Below are 20,832 nucleotides of genomic sequence, written 5' to 3'. Positions count from 1 at the left end.
AGAGTTCGAAACGAGTAGACTTCTAGAAGTTGGCATGTCTGTGTAATTTATGTGAATTGGCTGTCTGGCTTGTGAGTGGCTGGAGCTGGCTGGTGACTCTGGCTCCAGGAGTCAGGATGGGTCTACCCCGGTGGTGAGTGGAAAGATCTGCATGAGAGATGTGAGGGAGGAGTGCACCTGGGACCTGAATTGGGCTGGGCTTTCCCCACACAATGCTGCTCCGCCCCCTGTGGTGCGACTGATGACCCTAGCCTGGCCCGTGAATAGTGAGAGGGACTGAGCACAACAGAGTGCTCCAAAACCAGCTGCGACTGGTTTTCCCCCACCCTGCAGACACAGACAAAGGGTTTGTGTATATAAAAAGGGGCTGTGACCCCTTACAAAATGTTCTCTTTTTGCTGACCTGAAGAGGGGGGCCTGCTGCTGCTGGGCGCCAGGAGGATACCGCCACTGGGACTGCCTCCCTGCCTTCCCCCCCCCCCTGCCTTCCTAAGAACTTTGAGGACTTGGCTGGACTTTGCCTCAAAAGTGCCTTGTTCCTACTTTCAGGGGCGCTAGGTCCTGATTGCTGGAGTACTCCTACTTATAACGGCAGCCCAGAGCTGCGATCACCTTTTTAAGGGATTCTCCGGCGTGGGGATCCCCTGCCTTCAATCATTGGCGAGGGTGCTCATCCCGCTCATTGCCGTGTTTCCTTTTTATGTAGACAGCGGGAGCCTACCCTGTGTTATTATACTATACTAATCGCTAGCGGGTGCCCACCCCGCTAGGGACTTGTGCATCGTTTGGGGAGCCTTCCCCAGATTTCTTTTGTGAGCTGTTTCCACCCCCCCCCCCCCCCTCCGGGCCGCCACGCTGCCTGCGACGACCCGGAAGTGCTTCCACCTGAAACCGAAAGCAGGAAGCCCTGGGAGCCTACCCCGCTCCTGCGTGTGCCTGCAGAAACCGTGCCACACATCGCCGGTCCCCAGTGTGGAGAGGGAGACCGGCAGTGCTCCCTTCCCCCGCAGTCATCAGTGAGAAGCACCATCCGCCAGAGCAGCGAGGCTCCCCGAGTGAAGGGAGAGCCCCGCAGTCCAGGAGGAGAGCCGCCCCAGACAGCAGCACCGGAGGAGGAGCCCCCGCCACAGGTCCGGGTGAGTGCGGGCCCGTTGTGTTCTTGGGGGGAGAGAGGGGAGGGTCGGGGCACATTGCCGGTCCCCCCCCCACTCCACCACCCAGTAGTTCTACCATCAGCCCAGGAGGCAGAGCCTGTGTCCGGCAGCAGCCCCGCAGGAGAGCGGGCTGCTGCACCCCCCCCAGCTGGGCTAACTTTGTTGAGGGGGCCATTGTTCTCTGATTCCCCCATCGAGGGACTCCGACGTTTTTGGGCACCATTATTATTTCGAGCCTGAGAGGCGCCACCAATTCGGGGGCATTTCATTAATCAGAGCCACAAGGCTCAATGGGGCCATTGTTTTCCTGAGTCCCCCGAGTGGGACTCCAACGTGATTTAAGGCATTGTTAGAGGGTAGAGTGGCCCCGGTTGGCAGTGGGCCGCTCCCCCAGTGTGGAGGCATTTTGCTGAGAGCCCACGAGGTTCCTGGAGGCACAGTTGTTTGTTTTAGAGCCTGCAAGGCTCCCACATCGTTTTTGGCTCTATTGTTCATTTTAGGGCCACAGAAGAGAGCCAGGAGGTATGCTGGTGCCAGGCTCAGTTCCTCCAGCTGCCCAGCACTTAGTGGGCAGCTGCTTCGTTTAGGCCCTGAACCCTTGCGCATCCTTCTGCTTTGGCTGCCTGCGCAGCCTGCCCTGACATTGTGGACACAGGGCATTTCAGCCCCGGAGAGGCCAGTTGGCCTGGGGACAGTTCATGTGTTGTGCCCTTGCGTGGGGTACATGTTTATGCCTTATGTGATTTTTGCGCAACTGTGATACTTACCTACCCCTCTGAATGTGTCTTTATGCATCATGTGCCAAGCTGCTTGCCTATACCTCTGAATGTGTTTTCATGCATCATGTACAAAGCTTCTTGCCTATACCTCTGAATGTGTTTTCCTGCTTAGGAGGTTATTTTCCTAGTATAGGTGATGCTAGTGATTTCATGGTTCCCTGTGTGATATTTGCCTAAGGTGTTTAGGATTGCATAGGTGGTACTTACCTTTTACCAGTGGTTACTGATCGTGGATCCGCGGATTTTGCGGATTTGCGGATCCGCGGATTTGGGGCGGGGCTTCCATGAGAGTGCACATGCTTCTTGTGTGTATAAAAGGTCAGAGAAAGATCAGTTCAGCAGATGAAGAGAAATACGCTCCTGGTCACAGAAACAGCACGGGTATTGCGCTCGTGAAAGTCACGGATGCAAAAGCCTCTATCCAGCATCACAGCTGATTTTCCACGGTAGAGTTGGGAAGAAGGCACACCTGCCTCGACGACGCTCACGATTGTTTTTGGGCTAATGAGTGAGTCACTGAATTTGAGCATCAACTAGTTCGAGCGACCATGTGTGTGTTACTACGCAATCGCCCCGAAGGGCGCAGGGGTCCATTGAGTGAGCTATCCATCATAGTGGGTGAATGGCGGGAAGACGGTGCAAACCGCGAGAGTGTGGGCGGGGCCAAACGGGCAGGGCTACCATGCGAGTTCACACATGCTGCTAGTGTGTATAAAAGGTCAGAGAAAGATCAGTTCAGCAGATGATGAGAAATACGCCCCTGGTCACAGAAACAGCACGGGTATTGCGCTCGTGAAAGTCACGGATGCAAAAGCCTCTATCCAGCATCACAGCTGATTTTCCACGGTAGAGTTGGGAAGAAGGCACACCTGTCCAGCCTCGACGACGCTCACAATTGTTTTTGGGCTAATGAATGAGTCACTGAATTTGAGCATCAACTAGTTCGAGCGACCATGTGTGTGTTACTATGCAATCGCCCCGAAGGGCGCAGGGGTCCATTGAGTGAGCTGTCCATCATAGTGGGTGAATGGCGGGAAGACGGTGCAAACCGCGAGTGTGTGGGCGGGGCCAAACGGGCAGGGCTACCATGCAAGTTCACACATGCTGCTAGTGTGTATAAAAGGTCAGAGAAAGATCAGTTCAGCAGATGATGAGAAATACGCTCCTGGTCACAGAAACAGCACGGGTATTGCGCTCGTGAAAGTCACGGATGCAAAAGCCTCTATCCAGCATCACAGCTGATTTTCCACGGTAGAGTTGGGAAGAAGGCACACCTGCCTCGGCGACGCTAACAATTGTTTTTGGGCTGATGAATGAGTCACAGGAAGGGCATGGTAAATATTTTAGAATGGCGCCGGCAAGCTGCCAGCGCCATCCTAAAATACTTACTAAATTAGCTTCAACAGGAAGCTCTAATAGATAAAATCGAGCACCTGCTTTATTTTATCTATTAGAGCTTCCTGTTGAAGCTAACTTAGTAACTATTTTAGGATGGCGCTGGCAGCTTGCCGGCGCCATCGTAAAATAGTTACAGCCAGGCTTCAACTTTTGCCCCCGGAAAAATCCGCCGCTCGCGGATTTGCGAATTCTCGGTAAATTCGCGGGAGTTCGCGGATCGCGAATTTACCGAAAATTCGCAAAATCCGCGAGCGGAATGGATTTTCCGCTCATACTTAGTGTTGTTGCTGGGTGCGTGCGCAAATACGTAACCTACATTGCTCCGGGATTAGCCTTACTGCTCGTGTCACGTTACCTAGAGGGTGAGCAGGGGTTATCTTTGGCGTGTAACTCCCTTGCCCTGACTAGAGTGGTGGTTTCTGCCTGGCTTTGGCGCAAGCCTTAGCCAACCGGAAATCCCATTTCTAACATTGGTGGCAGCGGAAGGGATCCGGATTTGTGTTTGCGCTGTAGCACAGCGGCAACTGGCTGCACCACAAAACTCTGCATTTTAGATAATCACATTTTGGGGATTATTGTTTTTTTAAAGTTCCATTATTTCTTCTCCTAAAGGTGTCCCTTGTGAATTGTGTACTCCTGTTTTAGCTCAGACACTTAGGTTCCTCGTGTTAAACTTTTCTCAAGAACGTCTGCCAAAATGGAGCCTGTTTTTGATTTCTATGGTCTGTTTAGATACAGTATGTTAGAGTTGGTAAGGTTCTGTGAAGAGAGAAACATAGAGGTGGGTTAGTCAGACACCCAGTCCGAACTTAGGAACAGCCTGATCCTATGGCAAAAGGATCAATGGGATCTTGAGCGCAGTGAGGAGGGAGAAGATGACAGTGCATGGATGCCAGCAGATAGTGAAGACCCCATAGATAGGGAGTCCCTTGCTGCGTCCAGTGTAAGGGGCAGCGCCTCATCCCTTTCCCGGTCCCTGTCCCCAGAGGAGTGGGAAGATAGGAAGGAAGGAAGGGAGCACCAGCTGGCTTTGGAGAAGCTCAGGTTAGAGCATGCCAAGGAAATAGCGCAGCTGGGTGTGCAGGAGAGGATGGAGGGGGCTGAGAGGGCCTTTGCCAGGGAGAAATTAGCTCAGGAGGGTAGATTGTTCCCTGAGCACAGTTGTAGTTTTCTGGACTCCCCAGGGATGGTTGAGTCCAGTGGTGGCAGCTATACAGAGCCCAGGGCAAGAAGTCCCATTCCCAGTTCTCAAAGTATGGTACCTGTTTCCCAAGAAGAGGAGTATAGGTTAAAATTCAGGGGCAGTAGGAAACTGTCTCACCAGTCTTGGGAGGATTTTGTGGATGAATGTTATGGAACACTGTCTGAATGGGTATGGGTTCACGCGGAATCTGATTTTGACATACTGTTCGATATGGTTCTCAGAGAGCACCTGCTCAGTGGTTGTTTGCCAGGGTTTTAGAGAGCACCTGCTCAGTAGTTGTTTGCCAGGGTTGCGCCAACACCTGTTGGAATGTGGGTTTACTGATCCAGGGCTCCTGGCAAGGGAAGCAGACCGCTTGGAAAGTGCTAGAGGTTCTGAAGAGTCATTGGTGAGTGATTCCAAAAGTAGTGGTTCAGGTATCTTCCAGCCCAGCGTGGTGGAAGAGGTTCAGAGTAGCCCAGCTAGGTCTCAGTATAGTGAGGGGGGTGTAGGGGCTAACGACTGGTGTCAGTGGAACGGGAGTGAGTGGGTTACCAAGAGTCCCCAGACGCCCGTTGCCCTGCCTCAGAGCCTGGATGGTTTCTTAAGAGAACACCAGGTTGGGGACCTGTCCTGTTAGTCTATTTGAGGAGGATCACCTAGGGTCTAGAGAACCTGGAGCGTCTGTAAATAGAGCTCCCATGGTTCTAGTGTCCGGTTGGGAGGGCACAGGAGTCCCAAGTGAGGAGTGATTGGGGAATGAGTTCCCCAGTGGAAGAACCAATGGACCAGGGACTAGCCAGTTGGGCTAGATTCCCTTGGGGGGACCCGGGTGACACCACTTCTGTTCTGAGGGGTCTTCGTGCACTGTCAGATGGACAGGGGACGGGAGATATGCGCCAGACAGACATATGGGTCATGTGTCAGCCTCAGGGGGATGGTGTGTGAATCCCCAGAAGTCCTGGAGTGCCAGGCAGTTATTCCTCCAAAGGTTCTAGACCAGAGGTTGGAAGGCCAGGTTCAGGATTTGCCTGAACTGAAGGGTACGACGTCTGTAACCAGCGTCCTGACCGGTTCATCTTCCAGGGGTACCGCTCCAGTTGGGAGGCTGCAGACCTCTGAAAGGGGGTGCAGAGGGTGGGAGAGCCCGCCTCTGACCCTGGTGCAACCTGAGGGGTTAAACTCTAGGTTGGGAGAATGGTGTTCTATGGGTACCCCTCGAAGGAGGAGAGGGCGGAACCCAAGAAGGAGAGGTAGGGGGAGGAGAGCCTTCCCTGGTCCGCCTGGTCCGCCTGAGGGTTTAGACCCTAGGCTGGAGAACCAGTGGCAGTCTAGCCCTGTCCTGCAGAGAGGAAGAGTGGAGAATGGCTACTATGTACCAGGGGTTCCTACCCCCTGCTCTGCGAATAGGCAGGGACCAGTGGCACCTTGGTGGCCCAGGGCCTGGTCCTGGCCGCGGACAGCTTGGGAGTACCAGTGGGGTTGCCCATTTGTTCCAGACAGCGTTTTTAGAAAGAACCCCATGGGTTCACCGTGGCGTAGAACAGGAGGGTGTCCCTGCAGTTGCGGGCCCGCATCCGTGTTCTATCGCCCCAAGCAGGGAAGCTCATCACGGTGGGGATTGGTCTACCCTGCGTTTTGCCTGAAAGGGGGTTTTGTTGGACTTGGCCCTTCTGGCAGGTTCACCCCTAAACTTTTTGCTTTTAATTGTGACTTGGTGTTAGTGACTTTTGGCTTCTGCGCACTTTACCACTGTGTCCCAGGGTAAAGTGCGTGCGTGTAGTGAGGTTGGCCTGCCCTCCCATAGGAATGCATGGGGAATGATTGTGTCCCTGGTAGTTCCTGATGCATGGGGAGTGCAGATGCGAGTTTGGTATGTGCGGACTCGTGTGATTAAATGCTTCGCGATGTTGTGTGCGGCGTTATTGTGTCTAGTGTGGAGTGCCACTTCTAGAAGTTGGCATGTCTGTGTAAATTATGTGAATTGGCTGCCTGGCTTGTGATTGGCTGGAGCTGGCTGGTGAGCCTGGCTCCAGAAGTCAGGATGGGTCTGCCCCGGTGGTGAGTGGAGAGATCTGCATGAGTGATGTGAGGGAGGAGTGCACCTGGGACCTGAAAAGGGCTGGGCTTTCCCCACACAATGCTTGCTCCGTCCCCTGTGGTGCGACTGATGACCCTAGCCTGGCCAGTGAATAGTGAGAGGGGCTGAGCACATCAGAGTGCTCCAAAACCAGCTGTGACTGGTTTTACCCCCACCCTGCAGACACAGACAAAGGATTTGTGTATATAAAAAGGGGCTGTGACCCCTTACAAAATGTTCTCTTGTTGCTGACCTGAAGAGGGGGGCCTGCTGCTGCTGGGCGCCAGGAGGATACCGCCACTGGGACTGCCTCTCTGTCTGGAGGGCCATGTGAGCTGGCCCCTGGGCCCAGCCTTTGCGCCCCCCCTGCCTTCCTAAGAACTTTGCTGGACTTGGCTGGACTTTGCCTGAAAAGAGCCTTGTTCCTTCTTTCACGGGCGCTGCATCCTGAGTGCTGGAAGCACTCCTACTTATAACGGCAGCCCGGAGCTGCGATCACCTTTCTAAGGGATTCCCCGGCATGGGGATCCCCTGCCTTCGATCATCGGCGCGGGTGCCCACCCCGCTCATTGCCGTGTTTCATTTTTATGTAGACAATGGGAGCCTACCCCGTGTTATTATACTTTACTAATCCCTAGCGGGTGCCCACCCCGCTCGGGACTTGTGCATCGTTTGAATAACCCCCAGATTTCTTCCGTGAGCTGTTTCCACCCCCCCCCGTCCTCCCTCCTCCGGGCCGCTGCGCTGCCTGCGACGATCTGAAGTGCTTCCACCAGAAACCGTAAGCAGGAAGCCACAGGAGCCTACACCGCGCTCCTGCGTGTGCCTGCAGAAACCGTGCCGCACATCGCCGGTCCACCGTGTGCTCCCCGCCCCTGCAGCCGTCAGCAAGGAGCACCGGCCGCCAGAGCAGCGAGGCTCCCAGAGTGAAGGGAGAGCCCAGCAGTCCAGGAGGAGAGCCGCCCCAGACAGCAGCCACCTTTTCTCATGTTCATTGGCTTGGGTCTGACTTTATGTTGATATCTTAGAAACTGAAATATGTCAATTCTAAATGAACTGTAATCTAAGTCCCTCCTGGGGCAAAATTGTAAGCCAAGGTTCTGGATATTTAGTTCATCCATTGTCAGTTAATGTTGTGATGAGTTGATAATGGAGATTTAATTCATATCTCGCCTTGCTCTATCACCTTTTCTCTTCCTATGTGGTGAGTTATCTTTTTGTCTTTCCATTGCTTCCTGTCTTTCTCTTCCTCTGTTTGTGCCTCTTGCTTTTGTTTTTCCTTTTTTATGATATTCCTTTGTCCGTCCTTGTCTCAGTAACCCGTACTCAGCGAAAAAAGTGGCAAATAGGTTTTTTTTTCCTAGTTAGTTGCTAACAGAGTCGTCTGAGTCACCTTCTGAGCTTGATTCCTCTGTCAGAAGTTCATGTCGTCTTTGTGTCAATGTAATTTTTACTGCTCTCCTTACTTATTCGTATCATCTTATAAAGTTTAAGATTCTTCCAGGACAGTGATCTTGCTTTTCCCTTTAAAATGTCCTCTTTTGTAGCTATTACCTCTTTCTTATCACTTGTTCATCATTCTCGTTGTCCTTAAGTTCAGCTCTTAGTTTCAAGTGCAACAAATGCGAGGTTGGAGAACTCCATCAGACTGCAGACTTAGAACTGTAACAAAAAAAACAAGTTAGCAGGCCATTTCCATCTATGAACTCATGATCTGGAACAACATCCCTGTGTCCATCAGGACTGCCCGACATTGCTCCCGTTTAGGAAAGAGTTGAGGACTTCCTTCTTAAAAAATAATTTATGCTCATCTTTGGCCTTAGCTTCAGGCTAGGTTTGCAGTATAGAAATAACATATAGATCCATACATAAAGAAGCTGGCCTAGCCTACACTAACGTTTGAAAACTTTTGGAAAAACTCTTGTGAAAATGTTCATGGGAGAGTTGAGAATGGTTATCCCACCAGAGCACCCCTGGCATCCAGTTAAGATTTTAATGTTGTCTTATCAAGAGAAACAAGTCCACCTTTTAAGCCACTACATCACTGCAAGCCTTACTGTAGATAGTTGTGTACCTAACAGCAGTCACTTCCTCAAACAGTTAGAAAACGATACGCCCCATCAGTAGATGAACAGTTCCTGCAAGTTTACAAAGACAAAGTTAAATATGCATCCAGTGTTAAACATGCACTCATGCTCTACATTATCGAAATTGAAAATGTATGAAAAATAAGACCGTTTTGTGCACCGGCACAATTTGGCATATGGTTTTCTACTCGTGCGGAGACTAGGGGTGGGTGGAATTTGCGTAGTCATGTTACGCAAAGCTCAGCGAAAATAATCTCAGCGAGCACGCAGAATTCTGCGAACATGCGGAATTGCATGTTCTGCCTGTTCACAATGCTTTGTTCCTGTTCGCGAACGTTGTTTGCGTGCTCGGGGGAAATATCTTGTGAACACACATTTTGAAAGCATGAACAACCAAAAAATTGTGCGAAGCAGTGGATCGGGGAGGTTTTGGCAATTCCACGTTCTCCGCGGAATGCGAAATTACCCAAATTCCACAAGCGGAACTGAATTTACCGCTCAGGCCTAGCGGAGACACCACATAGAACTACCATAGGCTGAGTCCACGTCTGATAAAAATGCAATAATGGCTTTTCTACCCAACATACCTCTAGTAGATATTTGTAAAGCAGAAACATGTGGTTCTGTGCATCCCTTCATAAAATATTTCTCTGGTGACATCAATGCAAGGAAGAAGCCCAGAAGTACTTAATTGTTCTAAGCATATTAGTAACTCAATTAGCCATTCTTTCCTTTCAATCAGTCAATCATCGGTTTACAGAGCGCGCTAGTCATCCGCGAGGGTCTCAAGACGCAGAGGGGGGAGCAGCTCCGGGTCAGTTGAAAAGCCAGGACTTGAGGACCTTTCTGAAAATGTGGAGGGTTGGGGAGCTTCTGATGTTGACCGGGTGTTAGTTCCAGGATTTGGCTGCGATGCAGGAGAAGGCTCTCCCATGGGATCTGTCTCTGCAGATGCGGGGAACCTCTGCAAGGGCGAGGTCAGTCGAGCAGAGGTTCCTCTTGGGTACGTGGAAACATATTCGGTCGTTGAGGTATGTGGGTCTGATGTTGTTGAGGGGTTTTTAGGCATGGTTGAGGAGTTTGAAGGTGATCCTCTTCTCGACGGGGAGCCAGTGGAGGCTTCGTAGGTTGTGGGTCATATGTTCGTGGTGAGGTGTTCCCAGAATGAGCCTGGCTGAGGCGATCTGGACCTTACAGATTCTTTAAAGTTATTGCACAACCTGTGATGTGCCACAGCATGCTGCAAACTGAAAATGTTACTCTCTTGCAAATACTATCAGCTTGTCATGTTGCTGGCTCACATGCATCACCCACTTGCTGTATGCTTGGAAAGTATACAGGTTGCTCAGATTAAGCAGTTTATTTTTTTGATTTTACACATATAAGCAGTTGTACTCCGAGGGAGAAAACAACACAATAATTGAAGTTGGAGTCTGCGCGTTAATGCATTATACCTTTCTGCTATGGGATTACGAGTTGTTCTCCAGATCAAAACTCAATCTTTAAATTACATTTTTTTTAGTAGTCAGAACCCAACCCATGAGAGGTCACCACATGTGAACTGTAGAACTACAAGCAGCAAATGATTGTTTACAGGTAGTAACATTTTCCTTCCTTCCTAGATATTACTGTCCACCTTTCTCATATTATAACCGTGCATTTCTTTCAAGAAATATTTCCCATGTATAATTTTCAGTGTCCTTTTCATTCTGCAGCACAGCAGTCGCAGACAGAAAGTATGAATGGGAAAGAGAAACGTAAAGCTTCCGGAGGAAGGACGAATTTTGCTTATAAAACGAATGAAAGAAAACACCAAGGAATACAGAGGAGGGAGAATTTTAACAATAAAACACTACTTGAAAGGCAGAAAAGAATACGCAACGGCCTAAGAGCTTATGCCTGTGCTGAGTGTAAGAAGACATTTACTGGAAAGACGCATCTTTTACTGCACGAACAAACACACACAGATCGGTATCCCTACACTGATCATGAAATGATGTTTGCGGATAAGGCAACACATGAAAAAACTCACAGTGGAGAGCTGCCTTTTCACTGCAATATCTGTGAGAAAAGTTTTACTCAGAAGGGAAATCTTCTAAAACATCAAAGAATACACACAGGAGAGAAGCCTTATCACTGCACTGTGTGTTCCAAACCCTTTTCTCAGAAGGCAAACCTTGTAATGCATCAAAGAACTCACACAGGAGAGAGGCCTTATCACTGCACTGTGTGTTCCAAGAGGTTTTCTCAGAAGGAGACCCTTGTACGGCATCAAAGAACACACACAGGAGAGAGGCCTTATCACTGCACTGTGTGTTCCAAGAGGTTTTCTCGGAAGGAGGCCCTTGTACGGCATCAAAGCGTACACACAACAAAGAGGCTTTATCACTGCACTGAGTGTAGCAAGAGCTTTGATCTTAAGGCAGCCCTTGTACGCCATCAACGAACACACCTGCGACAGCCATGACACCACACGGGATATAAAAACAGCTGTAAACAAAAGGTGGTGCTCAGCAACCTCAAGTAACACATACAAGATGGAAGCCTTCTCGAAGCGCTGCCAAAAAACCTTCATTTAAAAAAAGAAATGTGATCTTTTACATCATCTAAGAATCTACAGCTGAAGTTAAACCTCCTATGACATCTAACAATCCTTCCGGGCTGAGATCCTCCCTTTCCTCTGAATGTCAGAAGAGCTTTGAGTTAAAGGACAAACGTTCGCAGCGTCTCCAAACAGAATGTAGGTTCTTCAACGTCACTAACGTCATTTCACCAAGCAACGTACTTCACAGAGGCTGCTTCACTGCGAATTAAACCTGTCCGACTCCCATGAAATGTGTGCAGTTTTGAGGACATGTTACCAACTGTGGATTATAAACTATCCTGATAGACATAACTTCTAGGATTGAAAAAAAAATTATTGAAAGACCTGAGCACATGGGAAAAAGAAACTAGGAGAAGAAATGGGAATCAAAACCACTGGAGGACAAAAAGTATAAACTACTTCCATCACTAAAGCAGGAACATCTACTCCCTATCAGTATCTTCAGACCGGCTGTGTAAATATTCTGTACAACCCATCCCGGCTGAGAGATCAAAAGAGGATTCATGGCTGTTTAGATTCTAACAACTTACAAAGGTGGCACCAACCATATCATTCTTCTGTTTCAACTGCTGAGACCGTTACACAATTCATAATGTTTTGAGATGGTTTATTCTGGTGAGAATTATTTTTTTGGTTTTTTTTTGATAATCAATTTTATCATTTTGAAAAACAAACAAACAAAAAGACATCATACATCTTACACAGTAAAGCCAACAGACAATAAAAAACCCCACTGTTAAGGTGGGAGTATTTATGCAAGCCGCCCAAGCTGGAAAGCAGCACCCTGTTACATGGGAGAGCCAAAGCTGGCAATTTAAAAGAGTAGGTTCAGCCAATTGCCCCAAACTCTGGAACCTCGCGGGACAACCATGTGTCTCAAAGAGGGGTTCCTCCTGGGCCGCGCACCAATCCACTCCCCGGCGCCACTTTCGCAGGGTAGGGGGGTTGGGCTGGGCCAGCCTGCTGCAATATCTCGTTTAGCCACACCGACCGACGTTCCCAGAAAATGTTTGCGCGCTCTAGAGCCGTCCAAACCATCAAATACACCCAGGTGAAGATGTAAGGGATTGTGTGGAACCTGCCAACCCATGGTCTGTGTGAGCTCAGTTTCCACCTCGGATCAGAATAGGTCATGGCCTGGGCAAAGCTAGACCATATGGTAGAAGTCGGCCCGAGTTTGGCCGCTATTCTGGTGAGAATTAAATACCCAAAAACTAACGTTCACATACATTACAAAACAAAGCAGATTGTCTGATAAAGACACTGTAAGGAGTATTTCTTTGCATGTTGTGATGTGTTTTGTGAGGTCAGTTGTTTCCTGTTCAAGTGTGAGGGGTGAGATTGACAACTAGAAAAAAGACACTATCGCTGTGAGCTGTTTGCCAAGAATGTCTTATTTCTGCAATAAAACTTTGCTAATAAACCAATCTGCCTGCTTGTTTCATGTGGCGGTGAGACGGGAGATACTTCAAACTCATCAGTATGTTCAGAGTGTCTGTTTTCAATCTTGGTGATTAGTCTGTCCTGGAAGAGGGTGGAGAGGAACTTACGCCTCCCTGCAGCCCTCCCACCACCAGCCCCTCAGATGTGAGGCATTCCAGGGTGTAGTTCGCTTCATCACTGTATTTATTAGAGTAGTGCAGGCGTTACAAGTACAATTTGCACTGTTGATGTTTCGAAAGACAATTTTTGACGTTTAATAGTGTAATTGCTTTGGGAATACGTTTGTCTCTTGGACCTTTTCCTTCACTGAGCGTATTGATTGACTTAAAATAGTCTGATGACTCTGGACCCTGTGCCATCTGTGAGCGCACAAGGCGTGCCTCCAAACCATTATATGGAAGCAACAGCACTAGTGTATGGAGTCGTGAAGCATCCTGGGGAATGCTGTGTGTCCCCCACAAGATCCACCCGTGGTCATTAGTGACCATGAAGCAAGGGACAGACAGGTGGATGCCTGGTGCTAGGCTTTGTACGAGGCTCCTCTGGGGTCATTCATACTCCAGTGCCCAGGTCGCCACCGACATTTGGCCTTGTGCTGGAGCTTGCTGTGGCTGGTAGCAAGCCCTGGATCTGCAGTGACATGTGTGGGTCTCTAGTAATGTACTAAGTGGTAATGATGGCATGTATGTGTGTGCAGTGATGAGACGCCCTGGGTGCTAAGTGAATGATGAGACTAGGAATTGGGGGCCTCAGCTGAAGCTGTGATACTGGATTACTGTCACGAGCAAGCCAGCGGGTCACAAGATTGTTACAGCTGCGTTGGCACATTTACGGCATATCAACCAGACATAAAACTTTATTTGGGTTACACAGGCCATAAAAGTACAAGTTACAAGCATATTAGACTCAAATTTCAATTTCTGAAACACATAAACACATTCAGGATCTCAACAAATATAAATATGGTATAAAATGTCGATAACTTAAATCCCACGACCAAGACCAAAGCCCAACCCATTAGCAGTATCTTTTCCTAATTATAAGTGACCCTTTAATGAAACTGATCACAACAAAGCAAGTCTCAGGTGGGTCAAGGTGCTGCAGCAATCTAAAACCTCCCTGAAAAGAAGTAAAACTATGAGGAAATAAAACAAAGCTTTCTCACTGATTTATAAAGTGCTCAGAAAAGCAGAAAGGCCAATGTGCGTTGCCGTAACTAAGGGCAGGAGGAAGGTTCTCAAACCAAACCCCTTGATGTGGGAAAGCAAAGAGAAAATGCAGGGACCACAATCACAGCCTGCTCAAATAAAACCTATGTTGGGCCTTTTAATACAAGAGAAGTAAAATCCCAGCTCGTTGCCAGATGTTAAAGCAAGGTCATTTGCCAGAGAGGGAAGCTTAGCGGCTTGTTGCTGTGCATACGCTGCGCCTGGTCCTAAAATGGTGGCTTTATCTGATGTCTAGCTGAGCGGGCAAATTGGTTGGGGTTCTTAAAAAGCTCTAAAGCTCCCAGCCTACTAAGAGTGCTTAAAATACCCTACTTAACCCCTTCGAGGCTAATGACGAGCTGGCCTCGTCATGGCGCTTACCTGCCGTGCGCGGATGACAAGGCCAGCTCGTCATAAAACAATATAAAACAATAAAACCCAGCGCAGGACGGGAAAACGCCTAGCAGCCATGGGGTTAAGGAATAATCAGAATTATCCAAGGTCAGGCATTCCTGAAGAATGCATTTAGAGAATCTTAGCGCCAGAGTTTGCTAAATTTTTAACCATAATAACAGTGGGGCCAGACCCAGGATATGCCACACAAAATGTAAGCCCACTCCCTAGTGACAGAATAAAATTGGCGTGCCCTGTGGCATCATCAAGAGTCTTCAAAGAAAACGGTCCTCTGCTGTTTGGAGTCTACAGCTATCACACATCCCCCAAACACCGCCCCATACGAAGCTATCGAAAGACACTTTGCTTTATATAAAGTGATCATTTCCCTCACTGGCCTATGACCGAACTGTGCTGAGAAGTGAAACATGGCTTCCACGGTTCTGTTAGTTTGTTGTACCATCAAGAACTCTCAGTTAGTTTGTCGATTGAAGGGCAGGCCCAAAAAACAACAAGCATTTGAAATGCAATAGGTTTCACATTCGCGAGAGTTTAAGCTATTGGCATTATAAATGACATTACCTTTTATTTATTTGTTTTGCTAATTAACACATAAATAAAAGACATTGTCATTTATGATGCCTACAGCTCAAACTCTAGTAAATGCGAGACCTATTCAAAGAAGCGTCCGCCATTGTTCTGGGCTACTCGGAAGGTTAAAGCGTGCATGGCGCACTGAATGTTGCAGGAAAGCATGTGGTGCTTGCAGTAGGAGAAACTGACTAAAGAAAATAGTGCTTACAGACTAAAAAAAGACATACTGTGTAACAACCGAAGTAAAAGGGCAAGTTCTCCTGGGAGGTTACAAATGAAGACATCGTCGTACTAAGGAGGGACTAACAAGCCTATTAACGAATCAGAAGCCAGCATTTACGAAGAGCAATGACACAAGCCTATGACAAATATGGGCTTCAATTCCATGCCCCAATACAGCATGCCGCAGAGAAGCGCATGTGCTGCCCAGGCTCCATCTAAAAATGAGGAAACAATGATGCCCCATAATTTGCCTTTTCTTGCTGCATAATTTACTCAACACCGCCGCATAGCTTGGTGCTCTCCTGCCACATAATTCCAGCGCCCCTGCATTTCGGCCACAGGCTCCAATCATAGAGAGACAGATTAGTTGGGCTTCGCACAAAGAGCAGAGATGTTTGCCTTGCCACTATGTCACAAATTCCGATCCTGCTACGATATCTCTCACAGCAGAGACCCGACAGCCGAACAAACTGTGACAGGTGAACGGAAATGACTACCTTCACCCATATTGAGGATGCCTTTCAAGGTCAACAATCTATTCTTTAGCAATCACCTAAAATATTCTCTTTCAATGTCAACCGTCTAATCACATAAGATATGATCTTTAAGTGTGTAGTTGTAAGAAATATTTGATCTCCTGTTACCTGTAGATGAGAGGTCTACACAATATTTACAGGATGTTGTGATGTTTTTAGCCATGCCTTTGACACTGCCCCATTACACTCATATCGCAGTTAGTATATTAACTTTTAAACACTGCAACCATGAGTTGGCAGCCCCCGTGCACATATTTCTACTGTCATATAGAAGGTGGGAATGTTCCTTATAAACATTTGTGAATACCAACAAGCAAGCAATTTTGTAGGTTTTCAGCAACTTTCATGATCTCTTGCCCCCAATAACCCACTGCTTGCCAGTGTGGGAAGGTTCACTGGCACATAATGTGCACGTGTAGATTCAAAGCATACATTTATACATGTACTGGGATCCTGTATCGCGTTGCATATGTGCTCTACGGTATTGGCCTTTTATTGTGTGTTTTTGTTGCCCTCTATCATAAAGAAAACATTGTGGGGGCTTCCAAGCGCCCCTGCCTCTCCTTGAATACCAGGACAGCAGCGGAGAGCATGTCCTGGGGCTTCACTGCTCTCCCCGAAGTGATCTGCCGGCCCTCCCCCTCACCCGCCCCGGGCAGCGCCATTTTGTACTCCCCAGCGCTCCCGGACTCCCCTTCGCAATAGCCTTCCTTTAGTGGGCCACGGCCTGCTGGATGAGGCTGGAGACCTGTAGGGTACCATCCCCCAGGTCCTCCCGAAGCACACAGTCACTTTTACGCCACAGATTACCATTGCAAGCAACCCGGGCACCGGCATGCGAGGCTAGCCCGAGCCCCCAGCCAGCACCAGGAAAGAAAACAGGAGAGATCCGGGCAAAGCATTGCAGCAGTGCAAGCAGGTTGTGACGTCTAATATAGAAGAAACACAATAAATAAAAAAGTACACATACTTGTAACAACCATGTAAAGGGGCCAGTACCATGGAGGTTACAAATGACGACATGGCCGTTCTAAGGAGGGACTAACAATCCTCATAATGAATCAGAAGACAGCATTTACAAAGGACAAAGACATCAGCCAATGACAAATATGAGCGGGGCTTCTCTTCTGTACTGAACTACCACAGATCATCCCCAGAGCTGCGCTTGTGCGCTGACTCTAGTCTCAACCTAAAACTCTCTACTTTGGTAACTGGTGTTCCCTCAATGATAACAGTTTTAAATATACATTTCCTTGTCCCACAGAGTAGTACAAATGACTTCTGTTGATTAACTGCAAATCTTGGGATGTCAGAGACTCCACAAAGGTATCCAGGGCTTTTTGAAGGCTCATTGCGGTCCTAGTTAATAATATTAATAATAATTCTCAGATTTGCAGAGCACGGCTTCTCACCCATGAGGGTATTGAGGGGCTGGTAATAGGACAGCGTCTTCCGCATAAAGAAGTGTCAGAACGGTGCAAGTGCCTCCCCTTGGGAAATCCAATTTCTTTTGAAGCAAATTAACTTCTAGGCCTTTATTGTAGGCATAACGTATTTACACAGTGGTGGTAGCTGCGGTGCATACAGGGATTGGCAGCCACTTCAGTTATTAACTTTTATTGTGCTAATGTAAGTGAGGATTTCATTGCTGATCATCCCAGGGATGTCCGTGTCTACATTTTACATTTTTTTGATGTATTGCCTAATGCATATTTGGCCTGGGCTGAGTTCTGCGAGTTCTGCTATGCAGGACTCTGAGAAGTGACAAAATCTCCACCACGCTATGCTGAGTTCCGTAAGTGGTGGAGTGCAACACGCTAAGCCTTTGGCACAGATTCTTTTGCACCAGAGTTTGTCCCGCGCGGTAAAATCAGTGTGAACGGCACCACGCACAGTTCAAGAGGGCGCTGCATCTTTCCGCCGCTTCAGTAGAAGTTCTACTAGAGCGGCAGCTTCCTCAACGCGAATGGAAGGTTTCTCAACATGAGTGCTAGTGCAAATCCCCGGGCACCCTCATTGAGAAATCTTGCTGGGAGATGGTCTAGTGCTGGATTTTCCTTGCTCGCACTAGCCAATTGAACGTTGGTGAGCTCGAGCAAGGAAATGTTATTCAGAACTCCGAGTGCTCTGCGGAGTGCGGAAAACTCCACAAAGTCCACGAACAAAGTGGAGTTCACCGCCCAGGCCTAATGTTTATGTATCTGTATGTATGTGTTGAGCGAATTTTTTTTTGAGCGATCACATCAAGAATTAAAAAATGTATTAAGCACATATGGGTAAGAAGAATGCTTCTTTTTCTTTTACTGAATTTGCAAGCAACCAATCAACAGTAAACCTAAAAACTACATTTCCCATGATGTCAGCAACCACAATCCACCAATCATTGCTCCTCAAGTATGGCCAGCACCATCTTACTGCCTCGTCTTTGAGTATGCTCAGTTTCTAACAGTTCATCCACAATATCCGGGTCCTAGATGGGATTGCCTTCTTTGTCTAACCTGGAAAACTACATTAGTTGTATAAAAAGTCATTCAGATGAACAGAATTGCATTCCAGAAAATCCGAATCTACCAGAAGTAGGACTGCTCACTCTTGCTTCTGTTCTCCAGATAGAAAAGAAAAACCTTTGGTAAACTCTGTCTCCCGAAGACAAAGCAAAGGAGCAAAATATGACTATGCGTCAACAGCAAGTGTGGAAACACAATCAAGAGGGCAAAACACACTACATAATATATGAAATGTACCTTATCAAGTGGGATAATCCTCGCCTCCATGTCCTTAATAGAATTTAACGCAATAGTTAAAAGGTTTTTCATTCTATGTCGGGACCAGAGGCTGAGATTATGCTCGCTCAAAGCTGTCCCACTGTTTCAGAAGCCACATCAACAACGTGCTCATGATAAAAGGTACAAAAAGTAGACTCCGCAAACAAATCTGCAGCTTTTGTGATCTCTTCCAGTCGTGAACCTACAGAAAGCGTAGCTCCTGGTACTGAAGGAGCTCCAAACACAGAAACATCCATTCCAGAGTGCAAAGGCAGCCACTTCTGTAATCTGGCAACCTGGTGGAAGAGACGGGTCAAAAGGGTTTCTGAAATGTAATCAGCCGCTGCCCCGCAGAATCCTGTCTATTCGTTCTGGCAATATCTTCATATATTACTTGAGACAACCAACCACACACAACTTCTAGTTGTTAGGAAATGCAGGATAATTTATAGTTCTGATATTAAGTTCAGACACGTGAAAAATCACTCTACTTGTAATATCCAATTTTGAACATTCTACCGCTTCTTGCATGAGATGAGACATAACAACATGGCCAACACGGCCAGTACTTGTTTGCCTGAAAGATCAGAGTTGTCAGACTAATGTTCCAAGAACTTTAAAACCACGTTCACATCCCACATAAATTAATATCGTGGTCAAGAGGGATTGGAAATCTAATTGCCCTTAACAGTTTACTGACCGAAGGATTTGCCCCACCGGGACAATGTCCGGCAGAAACGACAGACTGACAGGTGCTGATGGTCTGATAAGGGAGACCACAAGTCGCCAGTTCAGGTAGGAAATTTACCACCATGGTTATAGGTGCTTCCACTCGACACACCAAGTTAACCGTCAAGACTAGGCTGAAGGATATCTTCTGGGCACACTGGATGAAGACAGAAGACTGTTCAGAATGTCCTGCCACTTGCAATCTAGTCCTGAAATTCTCCAAGCCACGAGCCACAGACGAATGGACTGCACCAGTGGATGTGTCCTGCAGCAACATGGGACAAAGTGGAAGAACAACTAGCGAGTCGCAGGACAGCTGTAGAAGGAATGGGAAAGATACCTGTCTTCCAAGCAGTTGTCACCAGAATTAACTCTGCCTCCTGCCTCCTCACCTGAGAGAATACCCTCAGAATCCTCATCAATGGAAGGAATGCATCAGTCGCTAGGGCGTCTGGATCCAGGCTCCATCTGAAAAATTCTTTCAGTTGTTGATTCAATCTTGATGCACGCATGTCCATGAGACATGGACCTCGGTGGTAATTGAGCTCCTGGAAAATTCGTGCATCCAACATCCAGGCGCTGAAGTCCATCAGATGTCTGGAATGCCAAGCACCCACTGACTTCTGGTGGCGCGTCCAGATGTTCCTCTATCACTTAAATGCCTTGCTGAAGGCAGAAGCGCCATAACACCTTGGCTATCTCTACAAACGTTCACAATTTCGTGCCGCCTAATGTTTTGATTATAATAGAAAGCTGAAACGTCTTCCATCCTCAATAAAATGTAGCAACTCACTTTGTTGGGTGCAACTTCTTGATCGCACATGAGCCCACCAACAGTACCAGGGAGCTGATATGCATTTTCAATTCCTCGGTGGTCCACCAGCCCCCTGTGGATAGGGTCCCACATCGGGCTCCTCTTCCCCAGCGTCTGACATCAGACTCTATCGTGACCTTTGGAAGGCATCCAATGATCTCCCTGCCAAACCACGCTTCCATGTGCCCACGCAACTATGTCAGTTTCATCCTAGATTCGATCAATAATGGGACACGATTGGATTATGCCTGGCCACGAGAGGCAGGGATATTGTCTGTCTGCTCAGTGCAAACTGGAGTTCCCTCTTAGATTTTAGTTTGTGGGTGTGAAGGGGTAATTGGGCCGTCAGTGAATCCACATAAAAGCCCCAAAACTCTGTGGGGCAGACTTACAATAACTGGCGCATCCCGGCAGTTATTGTGCGTTGCGGCTCCGCCACCATGGATGCGCCACATTTACAATGCGCCGCACCATGGGGCAAAAACGGCACAGATGCATGACGCATCTGTGCCGTAAAGGCGGCACATTGATGGAGTTGCGTTGCAAGCGCGACGCAGCTCCAGCAATGCTCTGGGGGGCTGTAGCGGGGTGCTCAGTAAAGGGCAATAAACGGGTTTTTGTACGGACAGGCTTTATTTGATGCAACAGGATATCTGTACAAGTTTTGCGTTGGTGGGGTCGCCTCGGGGATCGGCTTCTCTCTGGTCGCTGTTTCCTGCGGGTAGCCGCTGTCTTCTTCCTTATCGGGCTCTGTCGCGTTTCCACTTGATCGGTCTCCGTCTTTAAGCCTTGATCCTCCTCGGAGGAAGGGATAAGAAAGAGCATCTCAGTCTTTGGCAATT

General features: G+C 48.1%; 1 protein-coding gene across 1 annotated transcript in view; it reads left to right on the top strand.

Moving 5' to 3' along the window:
* The window catches only part of LOC147662720 (uncharacterized), an 86,746-nt gene that overhangs the window by 7,847 nt on the left and 58,067 nt on the right, over window positions 1-20,832 (top strand). The window contains 1 exon segment of the mRNA XM_086950934.1: window positions 10,397-11,116. Within this exon segment, the coding sequence (XP_086807060.1) occupies window positions 10,397-11,116 (720 nt within the window).

This window comes from Lissotriton vulgaris, unplaced genomic scaffold (genome assembly GCF_964263255.1).
Source record: "Lissotriton vulgaris unplaced genomic scaffold, aLisVul1.2 SCAFFOLD_211, whole genome shotgun sequence".
NCBI classification, from domain to species: Eukaryota; Metazoa; Chordata; class Amphibia; order Caudata; family Salamandridae; genus Lissotriton; species Lissotriton vulgaris.
Note: the sequence above shows the minus strand (reverse complement) of the source record. Positions and strands in the feature narration are given on the sequence as shown.